The sequence below is a fragment of the Anolis carolinensis genome, chromosome 3 (genome assembly GCF_035594765.1).
Source record: "Anolis carolinensis isolate JA03-04 chromosome 3, rAnoCar3.1.pri, whole genome shotgun sequence".
NCBI lineage: Eukaryota > Metazoa > Chordata > Lepidosauria > Squamata > Dactyloidae > Anolis > Anolis carolinensis.
Window position 1 is genome coordinate 278,427,972 of NC_085843.1, and position 25,951 is coordinate 278,453,922.

Below are 25,951 nucleotides of genomic sequence, written 5' to 3' on the forward strand. Positions count from 1 at the left end.
ACTGCCCCCAGTTCCTTCAAGGTCAAGCCAGTCCCTTCAGGATACCGTCCATCCATCTTGCCCTTGGTCGGCCTCTCTTTATTTATTTATTTATTTATTTATTTGCATCATTTATATTCCACCCTTCTCACCTCAAAGGGGACTCAGGGCGGATCACATTATATATATTAGGCAAACATTCAATGCCTTTTTAACACAGGACAAAGACAACAACAACATAGCTCCGAGCGGGCCTCGAACTTATGACCTCCTGGTCAGTGATTAATTGCAATGGCTTGTTCTGCCGTCTGCGCCACAGCCCCGGGCTCTTCCTTTTTCCTTCCATTTTTCCCAGCATCGTGATCTTTTCCAAGCTTTCCTGTCTCCTCATGATGTGGCCAAAGTCCTTCAGCTTTGCCTCTACTATCCTTCCCTCCAGTGAGCAGCCATTGGGCATCATTTCCTGGAGGATGGACTGGTTGGATCTTCTTGCCAAGGTCCAAGGCACTCTCAGGATTTTCCTCCAGCACCAGAGTTCAAAAGCATCTCTCTTCCTTCGCTCAGCCTTCCTTATGGTCCAGCTCTCACATCCATAGGTCACTATGGGGAATACCATTGCTTTGACTATGCAGACCTTCGTTGCCAGTGTGATGTCCCTGCTCTTCACTATTTTGTCAAGGTTGGCCATTGCTCTCCTCCCAAGAAATAAACGTTTTCTGATTTCCTGGCTGCAGTCTGCATCTGCAGTGATCTTCGTGCCTAGAAATATAAAGTCTGTCACTGCCTCCACGTTTTCTCCTTCTATTTGCCAGTTATCAATAGGTGTAGTTGCCATGATCTTGGTTTTCTTGACGTTTAGCTGCAACCCAGCTTTTGCACTTTCTTCTTTCACTTTGGTGATAAGGCTCCTCAGCACTTCCTCACTTTCAGCCATCAGAGTGGTATCATCTGCATACCTTAATGTTTTTTCCAGAAATTTTAACTCCAGCCTTGGATTCCTCAAGCCCCGCATGTCGCATGATGTGTTCTGCGTACAAGTTGAATGGTGATTTGAAGACAATATGACTACATATTTATTGACAAATATATTTATGAATATATCCCACATAGACACACAGCAATCCCCAATAGCCCATTTTTCTCTCTGGTGGCTCTCAAAATGATGACCTGAAGTGACACCTTATTGTTTCATTGCACCATTTTGAGACAGATTAGTACCAAAAATGATGTATTTGTAGGTATTGAGGGGTTTCTATTAGTGGGGTGAGGATGTTTTCATGTGCTTTGTGGTTTTCTGGTGTTTTGGAGGCAAGAATAATCCAAAAAGAAGAGAAACAAGTGCAACTTTTAAAAATAAAAAACAGATATTACTGCTTATTTCCTGACTCCAGGTGCAGCCGCGCTCTCTGGCGCGGTCACCCACACAGTCTCCACCGCCGTTATCGTTTTTGAGCTGACAGGCCAGATCTCCCACATCCTGCCGGTGATGATCGCGGTAATTCTGGCCAACGCCGTGGCCCAGAGTTTGCAGCCCTCGCTCTATGACAGCATCATCCGAATCAAGAAGTTGCCCTACTTGCCAGAGTTGGGCTGGGGACATCATGAGTAAGTGGATCCATAAGCCTTGCTCAACATGGTGCCTCTAGATGTTTTGGACTATCATCATCGGCTGATGGGAATCGGTTGGAGTCCAAAGGGTTCAAAATGGTAGAAAGCTGTTTCAGAGATGATAAGAATGAATTGCCTAGAGGCATCAAGAGTGGATTTTTGCATATCTTAAAGGCACCAGATCTTGCCTGATCTTGGAAGCTAGGCAGGATTAGCTCTGGTTAGTACCAGAAGTCAACAATGTTCCCAGGCACCTGGGTCTGTGAACATTATCCCTAGCCAAAGCAAATGTAAAATGGATTCCCAAAAGTTTACATAGTGCAGAAGCAAACAAAGGAAAGTGTGCAAGTGTGTCCCATATCCTCCCCCAAATGCAATGAGAACTGTACAAACAGGGTAGCAACAGAGGAAAAGGTAACTTCCCCAGTTGGTTCTCAGTCTTCATATCTTTTCCCAGAGACAATGCAAAAAGTATCCAACAAGGTCACTAATGCAATTTAATTCTTTCACATCGCTGGACAGCTGTTAAGGTTTGACCATGATGCCAGCAAGGACTCTAAAACCCATCTGCCTCGTGGTAAGGGTCCAGTTCACAATATTCTGCCACAGGTCTATGATGGCTTTTTACTCCTTTAAGACCTATGGGAATTGTAGTTTGGAGGTGCTGTAATTTTCCTGCCAGATCCTTACCTTGCATTCCAGACCTTGCAAGAATTACAGTCTCCTAAGGAAAGTGAATATTCTATGAGGCCACCTCAAATCTAAAATGCAGGTATGCGTCTGCTGTGGAGTGCTTTTCTCAAAACCTGTTGCATTTTGCAGGAAGTACAATGTCCGTGTGGAGGACATCATGGTGCGGGACGTTCGCTACATCACCCTAAACTGTCGGTACCGCGACCTTCAGGACGTGCTGCATAGTACAAAAATGAAGAGCTTGGCTTTGGTGGAATCAGTGGGTAAGAAGGAGGGCTGGAGAAGGAAAGGAACAATAATGGCTGGGATTGGGGACACTACAAACACATCATTGTGTTTCCTGAGTCAGCTGTCTAGAACGGGTGGGAGTCAGGTGGCCTTCCAGTTGTTGATGAACTGCAGTTCTGATTATTCATCAACTTTGACACCTGGGTCTGACTGTCCAATATCTGGAGGACTGCAAGTTCCAACAATTCCCACCCCTGCTTCAGAATACTGACTACAGATTGAATGTCCCCAAAGATTACTTTTCTTTGTGTTTTGATTCACTTCTTTCTTGTTGTGTAGCTTCAAGTTATTTTTCCAAGTAACAGCAATCCTAAGGAAGAACTATCATAGGGTTTTCATGGCAAGATTTATTCAGAGAAGGTTTGTCTTTTGCCTTCCTCCAAGGCTGAGAGAGTGTGAACCCCTTGAGTTTTCATACCCTGGTCTCCAGATGTGTAGCCCAATGCTCAAACCACTGCACAATGCTGGTTTCCTTCTCCCTGTTAAGTAATCATTATTGTGAATATACTGCCTTTCTCCCCACAACTGAGACTCAGTGTGGCTTGCAAATTTGAAAATAATAACATTTATTTAAAAATATAGAAGGTCAGCATTAAAATGGAAATAAACAATATCATTTAAAAACAAATTAAAAGTACCGTATATACTCGAGTATAAGCCAACCCGAATATAACCCGAGCCACCTAATTTTACCACAAAAACTGGGAAAACTTATTGATTCGAGTATAAGATGAGGGTGGAAAATGCAGCAGCTACTCGTAAATTTCAAAATAAAAATAGATACCAATAAAATTACATTAACTGAGGCATAGGTGGGATAAATGTTTTTTTGAATATTTATATAAAACTGTAATTTAAGATAATAATAAGACTTTAATAAGATAAGACAGCTAACTCTGAATACCTATATACTCAAGTATAAGCTGACCTGAATAGAAGCCGGTCAGGACCCTTACTCGAGTATAAACCGAGGGGAGCTTTTTCAGCTCTAAAAAAGGGCTGAAAAACTAGGCTTATATTCGAGTATATACAGTATATGATTTTTAGATTCAACAATTCAGCACCACTCTTCACAGTTTGAAGAAGTCCAGTTTGCCAAACCAGAGTGTGCACGTCTTGTATGTTACTCTTTGTAGTTACACCTGACTCCATTACAAAATAGTGTGTGTATGTGTACAGTAGGGCTGCTTATCATGCAAGTCTTCTGAACACAGTATCATCAGTTATATGCAAGGAGCTTTGAGTGCCATCAAATCATACAGGAAGTCCTAGCAATGCCTAGAGAAGGACTTTCCCCAGGCTTCCCACACAGTTCTGTGGTCAACTTCTGCTAGATGTTCCACCGAAAATGGCCATCACAATGGAGGCCAAGAAGGAGCACTTCTTTGGGCATCACTAAGTCCTCCTGTGCTGTTCTATGGTATGGTTTAGATGGAAGTCCAAGACATTATTCATTTCAAATAAGAAATATATGTGAAAATTGTATTACACAAAGAGTCCTGGAACTGATTCCTTATGTAATATGTGAGCCAACTGTATGTGCCTTCAAGTCAACATAGGGGAAATCTCTCCTAATCCAATTGGGCAGTATTACCTTATTGCGCCAGTTTTATACTACCTCTTGCACAATTGCTTGCACAAGCACTTTCACATTGACAACTGGATTGGATTGCCATTGTTCTAAGTCTCAGAAAGCTCAGTTTGCACCAATTCACTCTCAAAATAGCTGTTAGCACAACAGGGAGAGCCAGCATGGTGTAGTAATTGGAGTGTTGGCTTGCTCTCCAAAAGATCAGGGTTCAAATCCCTGCTCAGCCATGGCAAGTTGACTTGGGCAACCATGGAGACCTTAGACAAGCATCATTCTCTCAGCCTGAAAGCCAAGACAACTCCAATATGAACTAAAATTTCCAAGAAAACCCCATGATAGGTTTGCCATAGGGTCACCATTAAGTCAGAAAAGATTTAACACCCTGGTTAGAAGGGAGACTGTCAAGAAATAATTAATGTCATAGGCCGCAATTGTGTTTTCTTGGATGGTATGTAAATCTAAGTCATTACCTTCAATATTCCACATGATTCACAAATAGGTTTGCATTATTGTCATAAACCATAACGACTTGAAAGTGCACAACAAGTCTTACATTAGCACAGTGACATCAGGCATTTGTCCAAAGTTCAAAATAAGCAGGGAATTTTGATCCAGCCACAATATAAGCAAACCTCGACTTCTGGAACCTCCAAGCTCTGCCACCAGATGGAAACAGAAGTCTACTAAATGATGCCAGAGAAAAGCCACACACGGTGTCCACTCTTGCTGTGGAAGCACAAGTCTTTTTTAACTTCCATTTTTCTTTGCTTTGTTGAATTCCTTACAAATCTCAGGCTTTTAAATCCTTAAGTGGTGCAGGTAGATAATAGGCACATTTCCAGTGGAGTGTTTTATGGATCATTTAATTGAAGGTCTGCTTCACAATGACAAATTCAGATTGCCCAACTTGTCCCAATGCCTTTTCAAAAGCAGCTGATGTCATATGCTATTTTCCTATGTTGATCGATTTGGGTGAGTCAACAGAATCGCTCTTGACATCATTTGGCCCTGATTGTTGCAAAATCAGAACATGTTGTGTTGGAGCGGAACTGGATGTAGACCAAAAATGGATTTGCTGCTTCAGAATGCACTCAATTGCACAGCAGTTTTTACGCATTACTCAGGGTTATTCTTGCATAAATAGATATTGTGATGGCAATAGCAATGGAAAAGGTACTTTGCCGGACTGCAAATTCCAGAGTCCTCTAATCCATCATAGCCATGCTGCCCTGGTGATTCTGGAAAATATAGTCCACAGAAGAGCAACTTGGAGTTCTGGCCAGAAAAGTAGTTTTCGGTGAGTTGGTTCTGACACATTCAGCTTTTATTTAATGATGTATGTTTTCCAGAAAAATTAGACTTTGAAAATTATTCAGCATGGAACATTAGTCTATTTGATGTGTTGTCGAAGGCTTTCATGGCCAGAATCACTGGGTTGCTTTGAGTTTTCTGAGCTGTATGGCCATGTTCTGGAAGCATTCTCTCCTTATGTTTCGCCCGCATCTATGGCAGGCATCCTCAGAGGTTGTGAGATCTGTTGAAAACTAGGCAAGTGGGGTTTATATCTGTGGAATGTTCAGGGCGGAAGAAAGAACTCTTGATTGTTTGAGGCCAGTGTGAATGTTGTAATTGGACACTGTGATTAGCATTGAATGGCCTTTCAGCTTCAAAGCCTGACTGCATCCTGCCTGGGGAAATCCTTTGTTGGGAGATGTTAGCTAGCCCTGATGGATTCGTGGCTGTTATATGTCTATTGCAGCAATCATTTTACTGGAATATTCAAAATAATGTAAACAGAATAACATATACTTCCCATAAACAGTAGACTCTCAATTGTGTTGTCGAAGGCTTTCTTGGCCAGAATCACAGGGTTGCTGTGAGTTTTCCGGGCTGTTTATTTATTTATTTATTTACAGTATTTATATTCCACCCTTCTCACCCCAAAGGGGACTCAGGGCGGATCACATTGTACACATATAAGGCAAACATTCAATGCCATATTACATAGAACAGAGACAGACACAGAGGCAATTTAAACCTTCTCCAGCTTCCAGCTTCCTGAAGCTGTTTGATTCCATTTGTTTGTTTGATTCCGGCCACAGGTCAGCAGCTGCTTCATCATCCACTGTGACAGCACTTCCTCATTCCAACAGCGGCTGGAAGATTTTTATGGTGTCGTAAATTAGCCTCCCCACATATAAGTGGTACCTAAATTTCCTGCTTGATAGATGCAACTATCTTTCGGGTTGCATAGCTCAGCAACGAGCAGGGACTATATTTTATTTTTTTAATTGCCGGGTGCTCACCCGAACACAGGCTGGTCTCGAACTCATGACCTCTTGGTCAGAGTGATTTATTGCAGCTGGCTGCTAACCAGCCTGCGCCACAACCCGGCCCCTGTGCCACAGCCTGTTCTAGAAGTATTCTCTCCTGACATTTCGCCCACATCTATGGTAGGCATCCTCAGAGGTGAGGTAGACTCTCAATTAACCAGAACTCAAGCAACCAGGAAAAATGGAAGAAATAATACTTTAAATAAATATTAAAAATAATGTATCAAAAATGTTACATTAAGTTAAATTTGTCTTTATTTATCTTTATTTGCTTTTAAATACTATACTTCAATATTAACATCAAGTAAATACCATACAATACATGATATGGTATAGTATGGGGTATATTCTTAATTAGGCCTATTTTTAATAGTAACTGTCAAGCAAACGGAAACTCCATTTATCCTGCATCCACTAATCACCATGAATACTGGTTAACTAAGAGACTATTGTACTTGGCAAAAATGACTACACCTAAAAAAAAATTATCAGAAATTCCAATGACATGTACACAATTATGTTTGGGAGTTGGGGATGATGGGAGTTGTAGTCCAACACATCTTGGATCTGTCAACTTGGAGAAGTTCAAATTAGCAGCATACCTACTGGCATCAATTGAGCTATACATCTTGTTGGTCTGATGGGTGTTTTTTTAAACCCTGAGATAATCTGAAAATGTGTTGACAAATGCTATTAAAATCTTAGAAATATCCCCAGAGTAGCATGAAAGTGGAAGAGAGTAAAGCTAGCGCACGCTCACACCCTCCCCCAGACCCAGTTTATTTGCCCTTACAGATGGTTCACTATGCTTGAGCACACATACACGTAGTTCTTCCCTGGATAAAATGCAACAAGATTTTAGTACTTGTTGAACAGTTGACGTAACCTAGTTTTCAAGCATTCAGTGCTGGCAGCATTGCAGCCATGTGGACCCAGTGGTGCGAATCTTCAATAATTCTACAGTGTAGATGAAACCTATTGATGTGCACTGTGCTGATAGATGGCATATCTAGCCCTATCCCACCAGTGCACGGTGCAAATAGGAGTAGATCCTGTTGCAGGTGTACAAACTGGCTTGCTGGTGGGAATGCCTCATTCACCACAACTAGAGAACTCCTTTAGTTGTTGTGCCTGCCTCACTTTTAAGGTGGGTTTTAGAGTAGGATTTATGATCATGGCAATGGCCCCATGATGATAATTGTCAGTAGCAAATGTATGAGATCATAGGTCTAGTTTAGTAAAAAGGTAAAGGTTTCCCCTGACGTTAAGTCCAGTCATGTCTGACTCTGGGGGTTGGTGCTCATCTCCATTTCTAAGCTGAAGAGCCGGCATTGTCCGTAGACACCTCCAAAGTCATGTGGCCAGCATGACTGCATGCTGTTACCTTCCCATAGGAGCAGTACCTATTGATCTACTCACATTGGCATGTTTTCGAACTGCTAGGTTGGCAGAAGCTGGAGCTAACAGCGGGCGCTCACTCCACTCCCGGGATTTGAACCTGCGACCTTTCGGTCTGCAAGTTCAGCAGCTCAGTGCTTAAACACACTTCGCCTCCGGGGCTCCTAGTTTATGACATCGCCAATGCTGAAACTGATGCCAGACTTTAAAACTATCCAGGCATGAGCTGTTTCCCCTCCTGCTTTTTCCCTCCCATGCTCATCCTCCGTGCTGCCTGTTGCTCTATGCACATAATGCTGTGTTGTTTCTAGCTTGTACAGAGGCTAATATTTTTGCACATTTTCATTCTCCTGCTCTGCAACTCCTCCCATCTTTGTGTCCATGGCTGGAGACATGGATATCTTCGGCTAGCCACTGCTGTCATTTGGGGCCACCGCAGCAACAGACAGCTCCATGTTGTCATGGAAATCTGCAAAGTTTGGAAGGACGGGAAAACAAGGCCAATACAGGCTGGTTTAATGGAGGTCGATAAATGCCAGTCTGCAGGCATGAAAGGCTATTGTCTTTTCTCCTTTCTCTTGGCTTTTAATAAATCTCCAGGGTATTTATTGCCCACTAAGCCAGAGATGTGGAACATGTGCCTCTCCAGATGTTTCACCTCTCCCCTAATGAGAGTTCCAGTCCAGCCATGCCTGGAAATACACATGTGCCCAGCCTAAACCATTTTTTTCATATCAGGAGCGACTTGAGAAATTGCAAGTAACTTCTGGTGTGAGAGAACTGGCCATCTACAAGGATGTTGCCCAGGGGATCCCCAGATGTTTGATGCCTAAACCAAATGCAGATTGACAGTGATATATTGAAGCTACAGCATAGGAAACAAGTCTTCTGGGGACTACAGCTTCCAGAATCCTCCAACCAGCCTGTTTACTGAGAATTTTTTTTCTCCCAAAGTACCATATATACTCGAGTATAAGCCGACCCGAATATAAGCCAAGGCACCTAATTATACCATAAAAAAACTGGGAAAACATTGTCTCCAGGATAAGCCGAGGGTGGTAAATTTCAGAAATAAAAATAGATACCAATAAAATTACATTAATTGAAGCATCAGTAGGTTAAATGTTTTTGAATATTTACATAAAGCTCTAATTTAAGATAAGATTGTCCAACTCTGATTAAATCGTTATTCTCATCTTCTTCAATGTAAATGTGCTTATGTATCCTTTTAATAATAATAGAGTAAAATAATACATGTAATAATAATAAATACAGGAAAATAATACAAGTAATAATAAACATAGTAAAATAATAAATGCAATAATAATAAGATCAGAGTGAAATAATAAATGTATTATTAATAATAATAAAAATAGAGTAAAATAAATGTAATAGCAGCAACAATAATAGAGAAAAATAATAAATGTAATAATACCAATAATAATAGTGAAAAATAATAAATATACCATATATTCTCGAGTATAAGCTGACCTAAATATAAGCCAACCAGGACCCTCACCCGAGTATAAGCCAAGGGGGGCTTTTTCAGTCTTAAAAAAGGGCGGAAAAACTAGACTTATACTCGAGTATATACAGTAATAATGTTTGCACATTCTGTTTCCTTCTCTTAGATATCCACTTCTGCATTACAATATGACCCCATATCCATGGAACCAATATACATGGTATCACTTATCCATGGTATCACTTATTCCATTATTCATTTAGGACAGTGGTTCTCAACCTAGGGTCCCCAGATGTTTTTGGCCTTCAGCTCCCAGAAATCTTAACAGCTGGGATTTCTGGGAGTTGTAGGCAAAAAACATCTCGGGATCACAGGTTGGGAACCACTGACTTAGAACCATCTGTGCAAATAACAGCCACTCCTTGGAATCTCCATTGTTCATCCCATTAATAATATACTGTATATACTCAAGTGTAAGCCTAGTTTTTCTGTCCTTTTTTAGGACTGAAAAAAAAAACCTCCTCGGCTTATACTCGGGTGAGGGTCCTGGTGGACTTATATTCAGGTCGGCTTATACTCAAGTATATATGGTATATTTATTATTTTTCTCAATTATTGGTATTGTTACATTTATTATTTTACTCTATTAATTATTATTATTACATGTATTATTTTACTCTATTCTTGTTACTTTTACATTTATTTTACTCTATTTTTATTAATAATACATTTATTATTTCACTCTATTATTATTAAAAGGATACATAAGCACATTTACATTGAAGATGAAAATAATGATTTAATCAGAGTTGAGCAGTCATATCTTAAATTACAGTTTGATGTAAAGATTCAAAAACATTTAAACTACTGATGTCTCAATGTAATTTTATAGGTATAGCGGCTTATACTGGAGTCAATGTTTTCCCAGTTTTTTGTGGTAAAATTAGGTGCCTCAGCTTATATTCGGGTCGGCTTATACTCGAGTATATACGGTAGTTATTTTTGCTAGGGTAAAAATGAAAAAAATGATAAATTAAAAAGTGCAATTTAAAAAATTCTTCCAATACAACTCTGTGGAGGATCTACAATGCCTGAGTGTTTTCTAGGAGTTGCGAATCCCTTGAGAAGTGTTCTCACCAGGAATCTCTTAATTCCACCAGAAATTGACCAAAATTCCCTGCTAGGGATCTAGAAATTACTAGAGGCCGTATTAATCAAGTCTGTGAATAATTAAATCTACAAAAGCCAAACCTGTAAATGTGTAACTTTAATAGAGTTAGCTGTTATCCACAGTTTCATGTATCCATGTGAAGTCTGGGTATGCAGCCACTCTGGATACGGATGTTGTACTATAGTTGATTTTACTGTAAGCTCATCTGTTGCATAAGCGAAATCTCTCCTCCATCCAACAGTAATCCGAATTCTGCTCCGTTCCCCTTTGCCCTTGCAGAATCCATGATCCTGCTGGGCTCCATTGAGCGCACGCAGATTGTGGCCCTCCTGAATGACCAGCTGAGTTATGTGCGCCGCTTGCAATACATGCGGGAGAAGATCCAAGTCGAGCGCAAAGCCACCGAGAAGATTCCAGAAGGCGAGGAGCTGCACCAAACGCCTGACACGGGAGTGCGCTTTCAGGTGATGGGAATCTTTCATTTGGGGTAAAACATCCAAGGAGATGAGGAACCAAGGAGGCTTGAGAATTTTAAAGAGAAAAGTGGAGGGAGGCTGGAATGGTGCAGGAAGTGGCAACCAAATTGTTGTGATAACATATCGACCAAATCCCAGTTTCTCTTTTTATTCAATGCTCCGTTGTCTTTCCTTCTCTCAATGCAGATCATCACTGAGGAATCTTCATTTGTCCCGCCTCGAAGTGAATCCCGCAAACCCCTCAAGCCAGCTCTGAAGCGAGCCCCCAGCACTTTATCTGAGAGCCCTTCAAGTACGTCTTCTGACCTCTTTAACATCAGTCTCAATTAGACTTGAACTAAACATAGGGAACCTATGGGCCAAAAGTGGGAAAGGGGCAATAAGACCAAAATGCCTGGAATGTGTTGTCGAAGGCTTTCATGGCCGGCATCACAGGGTTGTTGTATGTTTTCCGGGCTGTCTGGCCATGTTCCAGAAGTATTCTCTCCTGACGTTTCACCCACATCTATGGCAGGCATCAGAGGTTGTGAGGTATGGAGAAACTAAGCAAGGAAGGTTTATATATATCTGTGGAAAGTCCAGGGTAAGAGAAGAACTCTTTGTCAGTTGGAGGCCAGTGTGAATGTTGTAGTTAATCACCTTAATTAGCATTGAATAGATTCATCTCCTGGCTTCTTCCTGCCTGGGGGCATCCTTTGTTCAGAGTTGTTAGCTGTCCCTGGTTCCCATGTCTGGAACTCCTCTGTAATTAAGGTGATTAACTACAACATTCACACTGGCCTCCAACTGACAAAGAGTTCTTCTCTCACCCTGGACTTTCCACAGATATCTATAAACCTTCCTTGCTTAGTTTCTCCATACCTCACAACCTCTGAGGATAGATGTGGGCGAAACGTCAGGAGAGAATACTTCTAGAACATGGCCATACAGCCCGGAAAACATACAACAACCATGCCTGGAATGGTTGAGTTCAAAGCTCCTATTACCAGTAACTAAACTTTAGGTCAGAGCTTTTCAAACATTTCATGTTGGTGACAAACCATTTAGGCGTGCATCCTTTTACAACACACTAATTCAGTTTTACTAGCAAACTAGAGGTTAAACCAACACCTTAAAAGGGATATGGACACATACATAAATTGTAATAATAAAATATATGGGAACATGATATGTCTTATAACTTGTATTTATATTTTAAAATATATGAGTTATTAATCATTTTACATAGATTCAGAGGTTTCTTGTTACTTTCACTTGACGCACTGCAGACGACACACTAATGTGTCATGATACACAGTTTGGAAAGCTCTGCCTTTATAACTTTTGAAATGGGGAAAATCCTGTCTAGAAGCTATGTTTGTCTTGTCTTTGTTCTATGTTAAAAGGCATTGAATGTTTGCCTATATGTGTAATGTGATCCGCCCTGAGTCCCCTTCGGGGTGAGAAGGGCGGAATATAAATGCTGTAAATAAATAAATAGAAGCTGGCAAACTACTGCCAGGGGCTGATTCATACTGCAGGATTATAGCTCTGTGATCCCACTTTAATTGCCATGGTTCCATCCCACGAAATCCTGGCATTTACAAGCACTGAGATTCCTTATGATTCAGCCATTGCAGCTAAAGTGGAATCATAGAGCTATAATAGTGTAGTGAAAATGGTCACCAGATGATGGTATCAAGGACTGTGCGTTTCTGGAGAAACTCCAGAATATTGGATTTCCTCTAACGCCCTCCTTCTCTTTTTTTCCATTGGCAGCTGGAGCTGTGGACGCTCCAGGCATTGCTTTGCGGAGCCTTTTTTGTGCCAACTCCCCAACAACTGAGTCCACTGAGGTGAGGCACCCTTTTTCTCCATCCCATCTTGTTGCCATATTTCTGGGCAAAAAACAAAAAAAAAATCCTTTCCCGGGGTGACCCCTCACTTTTCCCATTACGTGGCCAGACATCTTCCTGCCTTTGTCCTCCCTCCCCCGTAATCCCTCTCTCTTTTCCCTATTTATTTTGTTTTGTTTCTCCTGGTTGAAAAAAAATAAGGATGAGAATTCGGGCCTGTCTGAAAAGCGCAAGTCGAAGCGCGTCCGCATTTCCGTGGCGGTAAGTGTGGGCTGCGCCACGTCCATCCAGCTCTTTCCAAACAATCAAAGGGGCGAGAAAGCTAACCTGCCCCATAATGTATCCACTGAGGCCTGGGGCTGTGCTGAAGGCTTTTAGGGCTCAAGACTGACCCAAGAGAGTCTGATGGCTGAGATGGAAAGAAATTGCTAATTTTCTTTACTTGAGAGAATACCTGTCTCAGAATGTCAAAATCTTCTAGCATAATTCTATAGTCAACTTCTGCTGAACATAGAATCACATTGGAGGAACTAGAAACTCCTAGAGAAATGTTCTCTCTAGAAATCTCTAGGTCCTCCAGCATGATAGGAGGACGTTGACCATCAGGTCACCATGGAGGACCTAGAGATTCCTGCAGAAAGCATTTTTAATAAAATACATAGATAATAAAAGTAAAGGTAAAGGTTTACCTAAAGGTTTCCCCTGATATTAAGTCCAGTTGTGTCCAACTCTGGGGGTTGGTGCTCATCTCCATTTCTAAGCCGAAGAGGCGGCGTTTTCCATAGACACCTCTAAGATCATGTGGCTGGCATGACTGCATGGAACGCCGTTACCTTCCCACCATAGCAGTACCTATTGATCTACTCACATTTGCATGTTTTCGAACTGCTAGGTTGGCAGAAGCTGGAGCTAACAGCAGGCATTCACTCCGCTCCCCTGATTTGAACCTGGAACCTTTCGGTCTGCAAGTTCAGCAGCTCAGCGCTTTAACACACTGCACCACCGAAGGCTCCACGTAGATAATAAAATCCACAAAAATTGAATCTGCAAATGTGGAGGAACAACGATACTTGTTTCCTGCAATGCTTCAAAAATTCACTCGAAACATTCATCTCCGTAAGGTCTGCTGATGACTGCCAATTTTGGTTTCATCTAAGCAAGTGGTTCCCAACCTGTGGTCCATGGACCACCAGTGGTCCCCAAGAACTAAAATATGGTCCACAGCCTCACCATTACTACTACAGATAATAACACAGCCCAACCAAAAAAATCTTGGTGTCTTTGTTTTTAGGCCTGTACCTGGGTTATTTGGGCGCTGATTCAGAAAATTGCATTGGATAGACCACATCAGCTCTAGATTATTAAATATGGTTTTCTGTGGGCAAACAGATGGCAACTAATGGGTGTCTATCCAATGCAGTGTTCTGAATCAGCAACCCAAATAACCAAACCAAATCTAAAGTTAACCAAAAAGTGATTTGTAACTCTTTTGGTACTAATGTTGGAGAGTGGTCCCTGGTCAAAAAAAGGTTGGGAACCACTGATCTAAACCAAAGAATTATTGCAGTTTGGGACCACTTTAACTGCCATGGCTCAATGCTTTGGGAGCTGTAGTTTTCCAAGGTCTTTTGCCTTCTCTCTCCAAGGAGGCCCCAGACTTCTTTGTCTCACCAAACTACAAATCCCAGGATTCCATAACATTGAGCTGTGGCAGTTCAAATGGTGTCAAGCTGCATTAGTTGCATCCTTGGATGAGTTTTTAGAATGGCATATTTTTTCCCAAAATAAAAATTTGACAATAAAGAAAATAGAATCTCCATAAGAGCTCTTCACTGAAGTATTACCAGCTGGTAGCTGTAATAGTGAAGTAGATTCACCATGTTCAAATGGATTCTATCCTTGAATTTCTGGTGTTGGGGTGGCTATTGATTGCTTCAACTTTCAAAGGATCTCTAGTTGGAAGTAAAGGGCTAGGCTAGATGAATGTTAATTACAATTTTATTTAGTGCTCCTCCTTAGGAAAAACTTGGAGAAGTTGCATTTTCCTTTGGCAGCTGCTCGGCTGGCTTGTCCAATGCCCTGCTGAGGGATTCTGGAGAGCATACGGTAATTCAAAATGTAAAATTCCCGAGCTTTGCTCCTTCCATATGAAGGATGCTTAGAGATTGCTGCATCTTTTTTCCCAAGGACTGATGCAATTATCTCGCACTCGATACCCTTTTGCCGTGCGATGATGAATCAACCACAAGAGCCTTCAGCACAGCTCGGCCTCTTATTCTGATTAATCTCTTCTCTTAGTGGCATCCAACCAGCCCACCCCACTTTTCACAAACTAACCAATTTATATAGTGATCTCTCCTGAAACAGCCAATCAGATACGTTTATTGCCTTCATTCCTTCTTGAAAATGACTTGTCTCCCCAGCTAATTTGCTCTTGTCCTCACCCCTGTAATGAAAACCTGCTGCATTGAAATGATTGGGATGATTTTGTGTCGGTATCTAGAAAAGCTGTGATTTGGACAAGCATTTAGAGGCAGCTGGCAGGTGTTTTTTTTTTTTAAGATATTTTATTTTTGTTCTCTGGGGGTTTTTGGCCACCCGTCCAGAATTTTTATCCGTCTGCAGCATCTGTTGCCACATTTTCCCCGTGAAGCATTTGAAAAGGGACTAATCTGATCCATTATTTAGGAGTGGGTGAGCAGGAATCTGCATTGCTGCCAGGATATGTGTTAAAAATGGAAGTTGCTTCAGCAGCCACACATCTTTGCAATTAAATCTATATTGTGACGCGCTAAGCCAGGCGACGCTGCCGCTAAAACGTTAATGCAGTCTTAAGGGCTGCATTAACAGAAGCCTGGCAGTCCAGATCACGAGAAATAATAATTCCCCTCCATCCTGCGCTTATCGAGACTCTGCTTCCGATGCACTCGGTCCAGTTCTGAACAACACATTTGCAGAAGGACATTGGCAAAACTAGAGCACGAAGGGTCTGAAAATGAACCCCAAGAGGAACATTTTATTAAAATCTGGAAAAGATAAAATTAGAGAGAGAAATAACAGCAATCTATTAATATCTTAAGGGCTGCTATTCAGATGGGAACACACTTGTTCCCTCTTGCTTCAGGGAGCAAAGGCGAATCTATGTTGCACAGTTATAGCCATCTGATGTGGCTTTAACTGCCATGGCTCCATGTTAGTGTATTCTGGGATTTATAGTTTGGTGGGGAATTTAATCTTTTCTAATTCTATGGATATCATGGACCGCTAAAAATTTCAATGAATGGGTACTAAAGAAAATCAAACCTGAATGCCCTCTTGAAGCCAGAAATGAATAAACTTAAATTGTTATACTTTGTCCTTATCATGAAAAGAGATAACCCACTAGAAAATGCAATAAAGCTAGGAGAGTTAGAAATACAAAGGAAAACAGGAAAATTGCATTGCAGATGGATAGACTCAGTCAAGGAAACCATGGCTGCCCTGAGTCTGTAAAATCTGAGTCTCAAGACTCGAATATGGCTGTCGAAGGTGAAATGATTTAGAAGTCTCTTGTTGATAGAACCATAAGTCAAAGAAAACTTGATGTTAGAAAAAACTACTACATAGCTTTGGTGCAACAATTACCAATTTTAACCCCATGAAGACATATTCAGGCAATGTACTCACCAACCTAATAAAAACCACCTAGTTTGAGTTTACAGCACCATAAAACAACCTATACATAGATCCTAACATCAACCCAAATGTGAACCAGAGGCTTTGATTCCTCGTGCCTCTCAAAGTTGGACTGTGACCCTTTTCTCCATCTTCTTCTCCCAGATTTCCAGTATCCCACACTGTTTTCATCAATGGTGAGCAAAGGATGGTACTTCAAATATTGCTGTACTGCAGCTCCCATCCATCTTTGCCAGCCATGACAGGCATCATTGGCTTTTGTAGTTCAGCAACATCCAGAGCCAGGGGGAAATATATTTGGGAATTCCCAGCACAGCCCAGCCAACATGGATTCAGCCTCCTCCCTTCACTCCAGTTGTGTCCATTGTTCCTTCCTCATCTTTCTGCTCTGGCTGATTGGCCTCTCGCAAGCATCTCTTGCAAGTCAATGTGTCTCCATTCTATTTCTCTTTTGCAGGATGAATATGAAGTGGTTGGTGAGATGACCCCCACGGAGGTGAGTCTCATCTGTCACTCCTAGAACCTCGTAGATGGGTTTATCCTGTACTGCAAACTGTGTCCTCCTAAAACAGGGGTAGAAAGCATGTGTCCTGCCAGATCGGTTGCTAAGAGTTGCCTGATATAGGTTAAGCATCCCTTATCCAAGGGTTAAGGGTGATCTGGTGAACAGATTTGTTTATACTTGTGGTCTCCCTTGCCCCACTGCCATCTTACTTTTGAGATGTATCCAATTTGCTCAATTACAATGGTCTAGGAAAAATGACATATATAAAATGGCAAGTAACAAAAACAAGTCCCAGAGAGAGCCTGAGGATCTGAGAAATGGCAGGAGGCTACAGCAAGCTGTGTGTCTACAGATCAATGTAGTGTTTGGTGTGCAGCAACATCAATCCTTGCTTTTTGGAATTTTTTAATGAATCATTTTGGGCCATGGTTAGCTGAATCTGTTAATGCAGAACCTGTGGATATCAATTTCTTTCTTTTCTGAAAACTCACCACGGATCACAGCCAGTGGCTCGCAGATGAGCACCAGGTCATGAGCCACAACTTTTAGTAGTCCCAATACAGCGCATGGAGGCAGGCGGGCTGTGGCAGTTTCTCCTGGCCAACACGTTAATCTGGTGCCTTGACTTTCAGATCCTGGAGTGGGAGGAACAACAGCTTGATCAGTTTGTCAACTTCAACAGCTGCAAAATTGACCCTGCACCATTCCAGCTGGTGGAGCGCACTTCTTTGCACAAGGTAGAAAGAGCGTAGAAATAATCAAGGCTCAGTTGGTCCTCTGATTCTGCACATATACATACAAGTGCAGGATATGTCATTCAGTACTATTATAAGGATCCCCAAAGGACATCTATTCCACCCTCCTGCTAGGGCAGAAAACTTGGATCTGGGTGAGAGGTGACTATCCAACACTTGATTAAAAACCTGCAACAAAGAGGGATCCGCCACCTCCCAATTCCACTGTCAAACAACTCTTATCTTCAGGAAGTTCTCCCTAATCTGAAATTCCACTGGCCTGAATATCTCAACTTTCATTTTCTTCTTGTTATTGCTTTTAAAATCTCAAATGCCTCACTCTCATGGGTATGGAAAGAGCTAGGAAGAGCATGGGGAGTTGAAAAATGTCTGGAGAAATCCTCAGGGAAGCTTGTCTAAACTGAGATTTCAAAATGGGCTGTCTAAATCTTATGTCTCCCATAATAAGTACAGCAATGCAAAGTGAGCACATCATAAGCAAAGCCTTCAATTCTCATAATCAAGACAGGCTGGAATTGTGGTGATTGGTTTGTTAGATGCAGACTCATTTCAGAGCACGGGTGAGAGGCTTTCTGATACTGGAAGGTCCAAGAGGCCGAGACACCCAAATAGTATAGTCTATGATTCTATTTTAATTACCTTGGTTGCATTGGATGGAATCCTGAAATTTGCAGTTTACTTAGAATTCTCAGCCAGAGAGTAATATCACCTCACAGTACTACAAGTCCTAGGATTCCACAATATACAGCCAAGGCAGTTAAAGTGGAATTAAGAGTTCTATACAGTGCGCCTTTGGTATCCATTGGGATTTGGTTCCAGGATCCTGTATGGATAGCAGACATCAGATGCAGATATCATAGCAGATGTTGGGGTTACCATTAATAAAGCAACATAGGGCAGCAAGGGGGAAAGTGGCAAGCCCTACCTACCAGGTCTTCAATTTTCAGTCTCTGAGTAGTAAGCTAGCTGCCTGCTTCTACCTTGTGAACAAACAAGCAGAAATGCCGCAGCTGCCACCTTGAAGGCAGAAGCAGGTGGCCAGTATAGTCCCTGGAGATGGAGGAGCCCAAAGGATGCCTGTATGGAAACCTGGTCTTGCCATTTATTTATTTATTTATTTACAGTATTTATATTCCGCCCTTCTCACCCTGAAGGGGACTCAGGGCGGATTACAATGAACACATATATGGCAAACATTCAGTGCCAACAGACAAACAACATACAGTATAGACAGACACAGAGAGGCATTTAACATTTTTCCAGCTTCATGATTCCGGCCACAGGGGGAGCTGTTGCTTCACCGTCCACTAATGGCTGTACTTCCTCATTCCTTTCCACGTGTTTTGCTGCCATTACCTTTGCTTTGACTCTGTGGTTGGTTGAAGTGGCAGATCATGAGCCCATGAATACATTGTCCCTGTCTCTATTGAAGGAGGCCAGTATTGGGTTGTGGGAGTAGAATAGGTAAGCCTTGGAGAAATGGATCCTTTCCTTCAGCTCCTTTTCTGAACATCCAACTCCAAGAATCATCCAATCTGCATGGCAAAGAGTTGTCATTACAAAGAGGAATTTCACCAAACTGTGTAAAAGTTGCTGGTTGAGGATCATCCAAGTCCAAAGAAGCTTGACTTAACTCCACATTTGTCTCCTGCAGACGCACACCATCTTCTCCCTCCTGGGAGTGGACCATGCCTACGTCACCAGCATCGGGCGCCTTATTGGCATGGTGTCCCTGAAGGAAGTGAGTATCCTTGAGCAAAGGGGTTGCTCTCCTGCCCGTGAACTGAGTTGGCATGTATTTATTGTAAATGTTTGAGGTTAGGTTGGACATATTTCCTTCCATCAGTTTATTTACATTCTTTGAGAAGGAACAAAAGTTTGCAGGGGGAGGTGGATACTTTGAATTGCAATTTCCAGAATTGCCCAGCTAGCATGGCCAGTTTGTGTTTAGGAGGCCTTATAAAGTGTAGTACCAGACTTCCTGATGGATCAGCTTCTCCTGTATAGACTTCCCTAGCTTTGCATTGGAGGAGGGTGTCTCATATCATGATGTTCATTTGATTGTAGTGCAGAGACAGGGCCTTATCATCTGGCGCTCACCATGTTATCCTTTTATTTCCATCAGGTAGACTACCAGTACTGAGTGTTTCAGATAGCAATTAAATACTTACCTCTGCCCCCACTACATTACTTTGATAATTATTTGTGGTAGTTAATGTCACCAGTTGCCCCTGAATTTTTTAAAATTTTTTTATTAGTTGTAGCTATTGCTTTTGTGGTCTTTGTTATATACTACTTGGAAACAGGCAAGATTGCTGTACACCACGAGCCTCCACAAAAATATACATTCCAAAATAACAACAACAACAATAATAATAATAACTCAGCTGCTATCAGGACTTCAATACTGAACTTCAAAGACTCTGGCAGAAACCAGTGCAGGTGGTCCCGGTGGTGATCGGCACATTTGGTGCTGTGCCAAAAGATCTCAGCCAGCATTTGGAAACAATAGACATTGACAAAATTACGATCTGCCAACTGCAAAAGGCCACCCAACTGGCATCATCTGAAAATACATCACACAGTCCTAGACACTTGGGAAGTGTTCGACTTGTGATTTTGTGATATGAAATCCAGCATGTCTATCTTGTTTGCTGTGTCATAATAAAATAATAACTTTATTTTTGTATCCCGCCCCATCTCCCCGGAAGGACTCGGGGCGGCTCACATGGGGACGAATCCCAGTACATCATAAAATACAGTATCAATACCTTAAAAACAAGAACACATAAAACAAGCATGTAAAACAAGCATATAAACAGTGAAACATAATGAACCGTAGAAAAGCACTGTTAGAGTATTGCATAGGTTGCATCCTTTAAAAAGGAGTTAAAAACTTGTTTTTTTCGTTGCGCATTTGAATAACTTAGTCCCCATGATCGAAATTTAAATTAATATATTTTCCTTCGCACTGTTTTCTTCTCCTACAATTAATTTGGACGTTTGCCCCCCTTCCCAACAGTCGAGATATGTTTGCACTTTGTGCTCTTGCCCTGAAGCACTTTATAACCATACCATTGCACTTTAGTTTAAATGGCCCCTCCATGCTATCCCTCTCCACCAAATTGGTGGTCCATCTTATTTTATTATATTGTTACTTATTTCATGTTTTAAATGAGCTTTTATGGATTGATGTATTGTTCTGCATAATGTCATTTTATTGTGTTTTTACGCTTTGTAATGTTTTAATTGTTGTTCTTTGGTTATTGTTTTCGAGACTTTGTCCCGTGTTAGCCGCCCCGAGTCCCATCCGGGAGATGGTGGCAGAATAGAAAAATAAAGTTACAGTAGAGTCTCACTTATCCAAGCTAAATGGGCCGGCAGAAGCTTGGATAAGTGAATATGTTGGATAATAAGGAGGGATTAAACATCAAATGAGGTTATGATATTGGAGCCTCCGGTGGCCTAGGGGATAAAAGCCTTGTAACTTGAAGGTTGGGTTGCTGACCTGAAGGCTGCCAGGTTTGAATCCCACCCGGGGAGAGCGCGGATGAGCTCCCTCTATCAGCTCCAGCTCCATGCGGGGACATGAGAGAAGCCTCCCACAAGGATGGTAAAAACATCAAAACATCCGGGCGTCCCGTGGGTAATGTCCTTGCAGACGGCAAATTCTCTCACTCCAGAAGCAACTTCGGTTGCTCCTGACACGAAAAAAAAAGGTTATGATTTTACAAATTAAGCACCAAAACATCATGTTAGACAACAAATTTGACAGAAAAAGTAGTTCAATACGCAGTAATGTTATGTTGTAATTACTGTATTTATGAATTTAGCACCAAAATATCATGATATATTGAAAACAATGACTACAGAAATGCCTTGGATAATCCAGAACCTTGGATAAGCGAGGCTTGGATAAGTGAGACTCTACTGTACTTACTTACTTACTATGGTTATGCAGTTTGAATGAGACCGTAATCCTGATGGCCTCCCTCATCCCCTCCCTTTTGCTCTTTCCCATCCCTCCAGCTGCGAAAAGCCATTGAGGGCTCGGTCACAGCCAAGGGCGTCAAGGTCCGTCCTCCGCTGGCCAGCTTCCGTGACAGCACCACCAGCAGCAGTGAGACGGAGGCCACCGAAATCCACCAGCTGTGGGACCGGCGGCACCGGCACTCCATCCCCCGCGAGTCCAGCCCTTCTGAAAGCGACGACAAATGCCAATGACGGTGGCAGAAGAGGACGTGCAGAGCATTGGTGGACGTGATAGGTCTGCGTTGATGGCCCATCCCCTCCCATGAGCTGCTTCCTTCCAGCCCAGACCCACATGGAGGGTGGGGATGTCAGTGCCTTGCTTAGCATTCCAGCTCAGGGTCCTGGGACCTCAAACACATGCTTTCCAGAGGCCTCTGGATCAGAAAAGAGACTTAGGGCCAAGTCTTGGGAAGTAGGCAATGGGATGGCACCCCAGTCCAAAACCCGGAGGCTGCTCCCTTTCCTGTTCTTGGTTGGAAAGTGTGGAGGGAGCAGAAGACATTCCTGCTGTGGAATGCCTCAAGATTCCCTGCGGAGAGCTCTGTCTGCCTCACTGGGGTTCAAGCCTCAAGTGGAGTCTCCGCTTCCTGGAAATACTGGATCCATCTCTCTCTTGCCCACTGGATGCTGACGACAACACACCTGTCCCCATATTGTGGGACTGTGCTTTCTTCCATCGCACATCCTGGCAGTCTTTTTTTTTATCTTGCCCCTTGATCTCAGGGCTTGCTCATTCAACACAACTTCTTCTTACTGCTTTGTAAGCCCATTTTCCAGCAAGCTCTACGGTGGGGCAAAACCTTCAAAAAGAGGGGGAGCTAGCATGTGAAGATTGTGAGGTGCCTTTCTTGGTAGAAATCTCTTCCTAACACAAGGGTGTGTGGAGTGCACTGCTTCTTACTTGGAGCAGACTACCTTTGGGCTTAGGCTGGTCCTGTCGTTTGGGCACCACTTTTGCCAATATGCTGTGCTGTGGGTGTTCTGGACTATAGGTCACATCATCCCCTGCCATTGGGGCGCTTGGGTTCAATATTCCTGAATGGCACACCAAGCAAAGCTTGGGGAAGTTTCTCTTATTTTTGGACCACAGCTCCCAGAATCCCACTAACCTGCACAGGGATTCAGGGCAGTATAATCCAGAAATGGAACGTGCCCCAAGTTCTGCTCTGCCATATGGCTGCCTTAGTCCTTTCCCAAACCCATTGCCTTACCATGATGTATTTGCATGCAGTCAGTCGTTTATTGGGAAGGGGCTTTCCTGCTAAATAACGGGCAAGTCATCACCCTGCCCATTTTTATGAGTGACTAAAGTAAGTTGAACACTGGATCTCTTAACTACTGAGCCTTTTCTTCACTTGGCCATCCTCAACTACAAATAAAGACTCTGAACGACTGTCCCTTCCCCACTCCTCTACGTTGAGGAATGGGGAGAGGAAAGTGGGGATGGCACTCGAATTGTAAATACAGAGCATTTTATATTAATTTAATAAATGAAAGAGATTGCAAATAGAATTGTCAAAGAAACAACCCAACAAGTGTCTGGCGTCTTCCTAAATCACACAGTCCTTCTGGGACCTTGGACCAATTCTCTTGTGGGGAAGATAACAAGGAAGGGCATGGATTAGGAACTCGTACTGGGATTGTCTGGTGTCTTCCAAAAGATCTTATATCACATTGGTGGGAAACCAACATAGTCACAGAACATCATTGCTGCAGAAAACAAGTGATCCCATTCCTAAATAGGACATCCTTTCAAATATTTAACCATGGCTATCATGTCCCCTCTTAATCTTCTTTTCTCTAAGCTAAACATACCCAGCTTCCTCAGCTATTTCTCATAGGTTTCCACACATTTGACCATTTTGGCTGCCCTTCTCTAAACACCTTCCAGCTTGTCAATATCTTTCTTGAACTGGAGTGTCCAGAACTGGACACAGTGTTATTCCAGGTGAGGTATGATCAAGGAAGAATAAAGTGAGACTATGACTCGATCTCGACACTATACTGCTATTGATGCAGCCTAGAATTGCATTTGCTCTTTTAGCTGCTGTATCACACTGTTGGCTCATATTCAGCTTGTTGTCTACGAAGACTTTTAAATCCCTTTCATATGTACTGATTTCAAGCCACTTGGCTTGAAATGAGTGCATTTCATTTTTTCTGTGCATTTCAATTTTTCCTACCTAAGTGTGGCACCTTAAAGTTATCCTTGTTGAAATTGGCTCAGCTCTTCAACTTGTTAAGGTCATTTTGGATTCTGATCCTGTCCTCTGGAGTATTATCTCCAAATTGTATCTGCAGATTTGATAAGCATGTCTTCTATTCCACTGTTTAAGTCATTGATAAAGACGTTGAATAGCATTGGGCCCAGGAGAGAACCCCGAGGCACCCCACTGGTCACAGCTCTCCAGGATGGAGAGAAGTCATTGGGTTCAACTGACTACCAAATTCCAAATATACATAAAATTAGCATGCTGTGGATTATATATGAGGATTTCCCTCTCACAAAACACCATCCTGGTGGGGAGAGGCCTCCTCCCTCTTGTCACAGCAGATTCAGAAGGTGAACGTCTGCCTGGAGCTCGAGTGCCATGCGCAGTGACAGACACCATGGACTGTCCTTGTGCTTAATACATTGCCCGGAGTTAACAGCATGCAGACCTTGGTGCTCGGAGGCCTGCAACCTTCCAACCTCTGGCCCTGCATCTGCTCTCCCGGCTGACACCAGCTGGCTCCTGCCGTACCTCCTGATCCGACCTCGGTTCAGCCCAGAGAAGGACTTTGAGGTGACTTTGCTGCTTAATGAGGTACACAGTGATGAAAAAATAATAGATTCATAGAAGTTGGAAGAGACCACATAGAGTTGGAAGAGACCACAGGGCCATCCAGTCCAACCTCCTTGCCATGCAGGAACACAATCAAAGCATTCCTAACACAGCTTCTGTTCAAAAACACCCAGAGAAGAAGACTCCACTCCACCAGACTCTCACGCAGCATATTCCCAATCAACCAGCAATTGCCATCAGGAAGTTTTTTACCTAACATTTAGGTGGAATTTTTTTCCTGCAATTTGAATCCTACGTAGTTTCTACACCAGCAGAAAACAAGCTTGCACCCTCTTCGGTCTGATAGCCTTTCAAATATTTAAACATGGTTCTTCTTTAGGCTAATCATACCCAGCTCTTTAAGTTATTCCTCACAGAGCTTGGCTTCCAGACCTTTGACCACGTTGGTCACCCTTCTTGACATGTTCCAGCTCGTCAATATCTTTCTTGAATTGTGGTGCCAAGAACTAGACAGAATTCCAAATGAGGTCTGATAGTATAACTCCCCACAATCTAGATATTATACTCTGAGTCCCCTCAGAGAGAAGGGCGGGGTAGAAATATCGGAAACAAATACTCCTATTGATGCAGCCTAGGTTCACATTGGCTTTTTTATATGCCACATCCCATTGTAACAAACAGAGGCCAGACAGGTGGCATCTTTTCCTGGACACAATCAAGAACTGCATGTTGGTGGCCAGAACATAGGCTGTAGTTTAAGGGTGGGCAACTTTTGGCCTTCAAGATGTTGGACTATCATTCACAATGTCCTTTGCCATTAAGGTTGCCAGGGCTTGGTCATGGGATTGCATTTTTCAGGGAGACATGGATGCAGTTTCCTTCTAGTTTGTTCAAATCCAGGCAAAAAGTAAGGATTGTATGCGGACTCTTGTCTCTGCAAAATTTTCAGTGGATTGAGTATGGAACTTCAATGTTCCACTTTGCACCTTTCAAAAGCAGTCTAAATTATGCAAAATAAACAGTCATAACTCAATGTCAAAGCACTTACAATTATGCAGGTAGCAAAGTATTCACTCTTCCTTGAAGAAGAAGAGTGAGTTGTTTTTGGAGTATACACAACTCAAGGCAGTCATGGTTTGAGTGTTGGAGTAGGACTTCTGGAAACCAAAATTCAGATCCCAGCTCGGTTATGGGAACCCACTGAGTCACCTTGAGCAGGTCACACTCTCTCAGCCTCAGAGGAAGGCAATGACAAACATCTTCTAAACAAATCTTGCCAAGAAAATCCCATTGAGTTGAAATCAATTTGAATACCACTCACATCCAGTTTTTTCACTTATATTCCATCTTAGTGGTAACAA

General features: G+C 42.4%; 1 protein-coding gene across 3 annotated transcripts in view; it reads left to right on the forward strand.

The window, feature by feature from the left end:
* Positions 1-23,331, forward strand: part of clcn2 (chloride voltage-gated channel 2) — a 110,273-nt gene extending 86,942 nt beyond the window's left edge. For 2 of the 3 annotated variants that reach the window (XM_062976826.1, XM_062976828.1), the window contains 10 exons: positions 1,371-1,584; positions 2,410-2,543; positions 10,806-10,990; positions 11,189-11,294; positions 12,761-12,837; positions 13,039-13,098; positions 16,970-17,008; positions 17,650-17,754; positions 19,427-19,513; positions 21,802-23,331. In XM_062976826.1, coding sequence (XP_062832896.1) covers positions 1,371-1,584; positions 2,410-2,543; positions 10,806-10,990; positions 11,189-11,294; positions 12,761-12,837; positions 13,039-13,098; positions 16,970-17,008; positions 17,650-17,754; positions 19,427-19,513; positions 21,802-21,996 — 1,202 coding nt within the window. In that variant the 3' untranslated portion in view covers positions 21,997-23,331. The remainder of the gene's footprint in view (positions 1-1,370; positions 1,585-2,409; positions 2,544-10,805; positions 10,991-11,188; positions 11,295-12,760; positions 12,838-13,038; positions 13,099-16,969; positions 17,009-17,649; positions 17,755-19,426; positions 19,514-21,801) is intronic. The other variant, XM_062976827.1, reaches the window with a different exon arrangement.
* Positions 23,332-25,951: the final 2,620 nt, after the last annotated feature.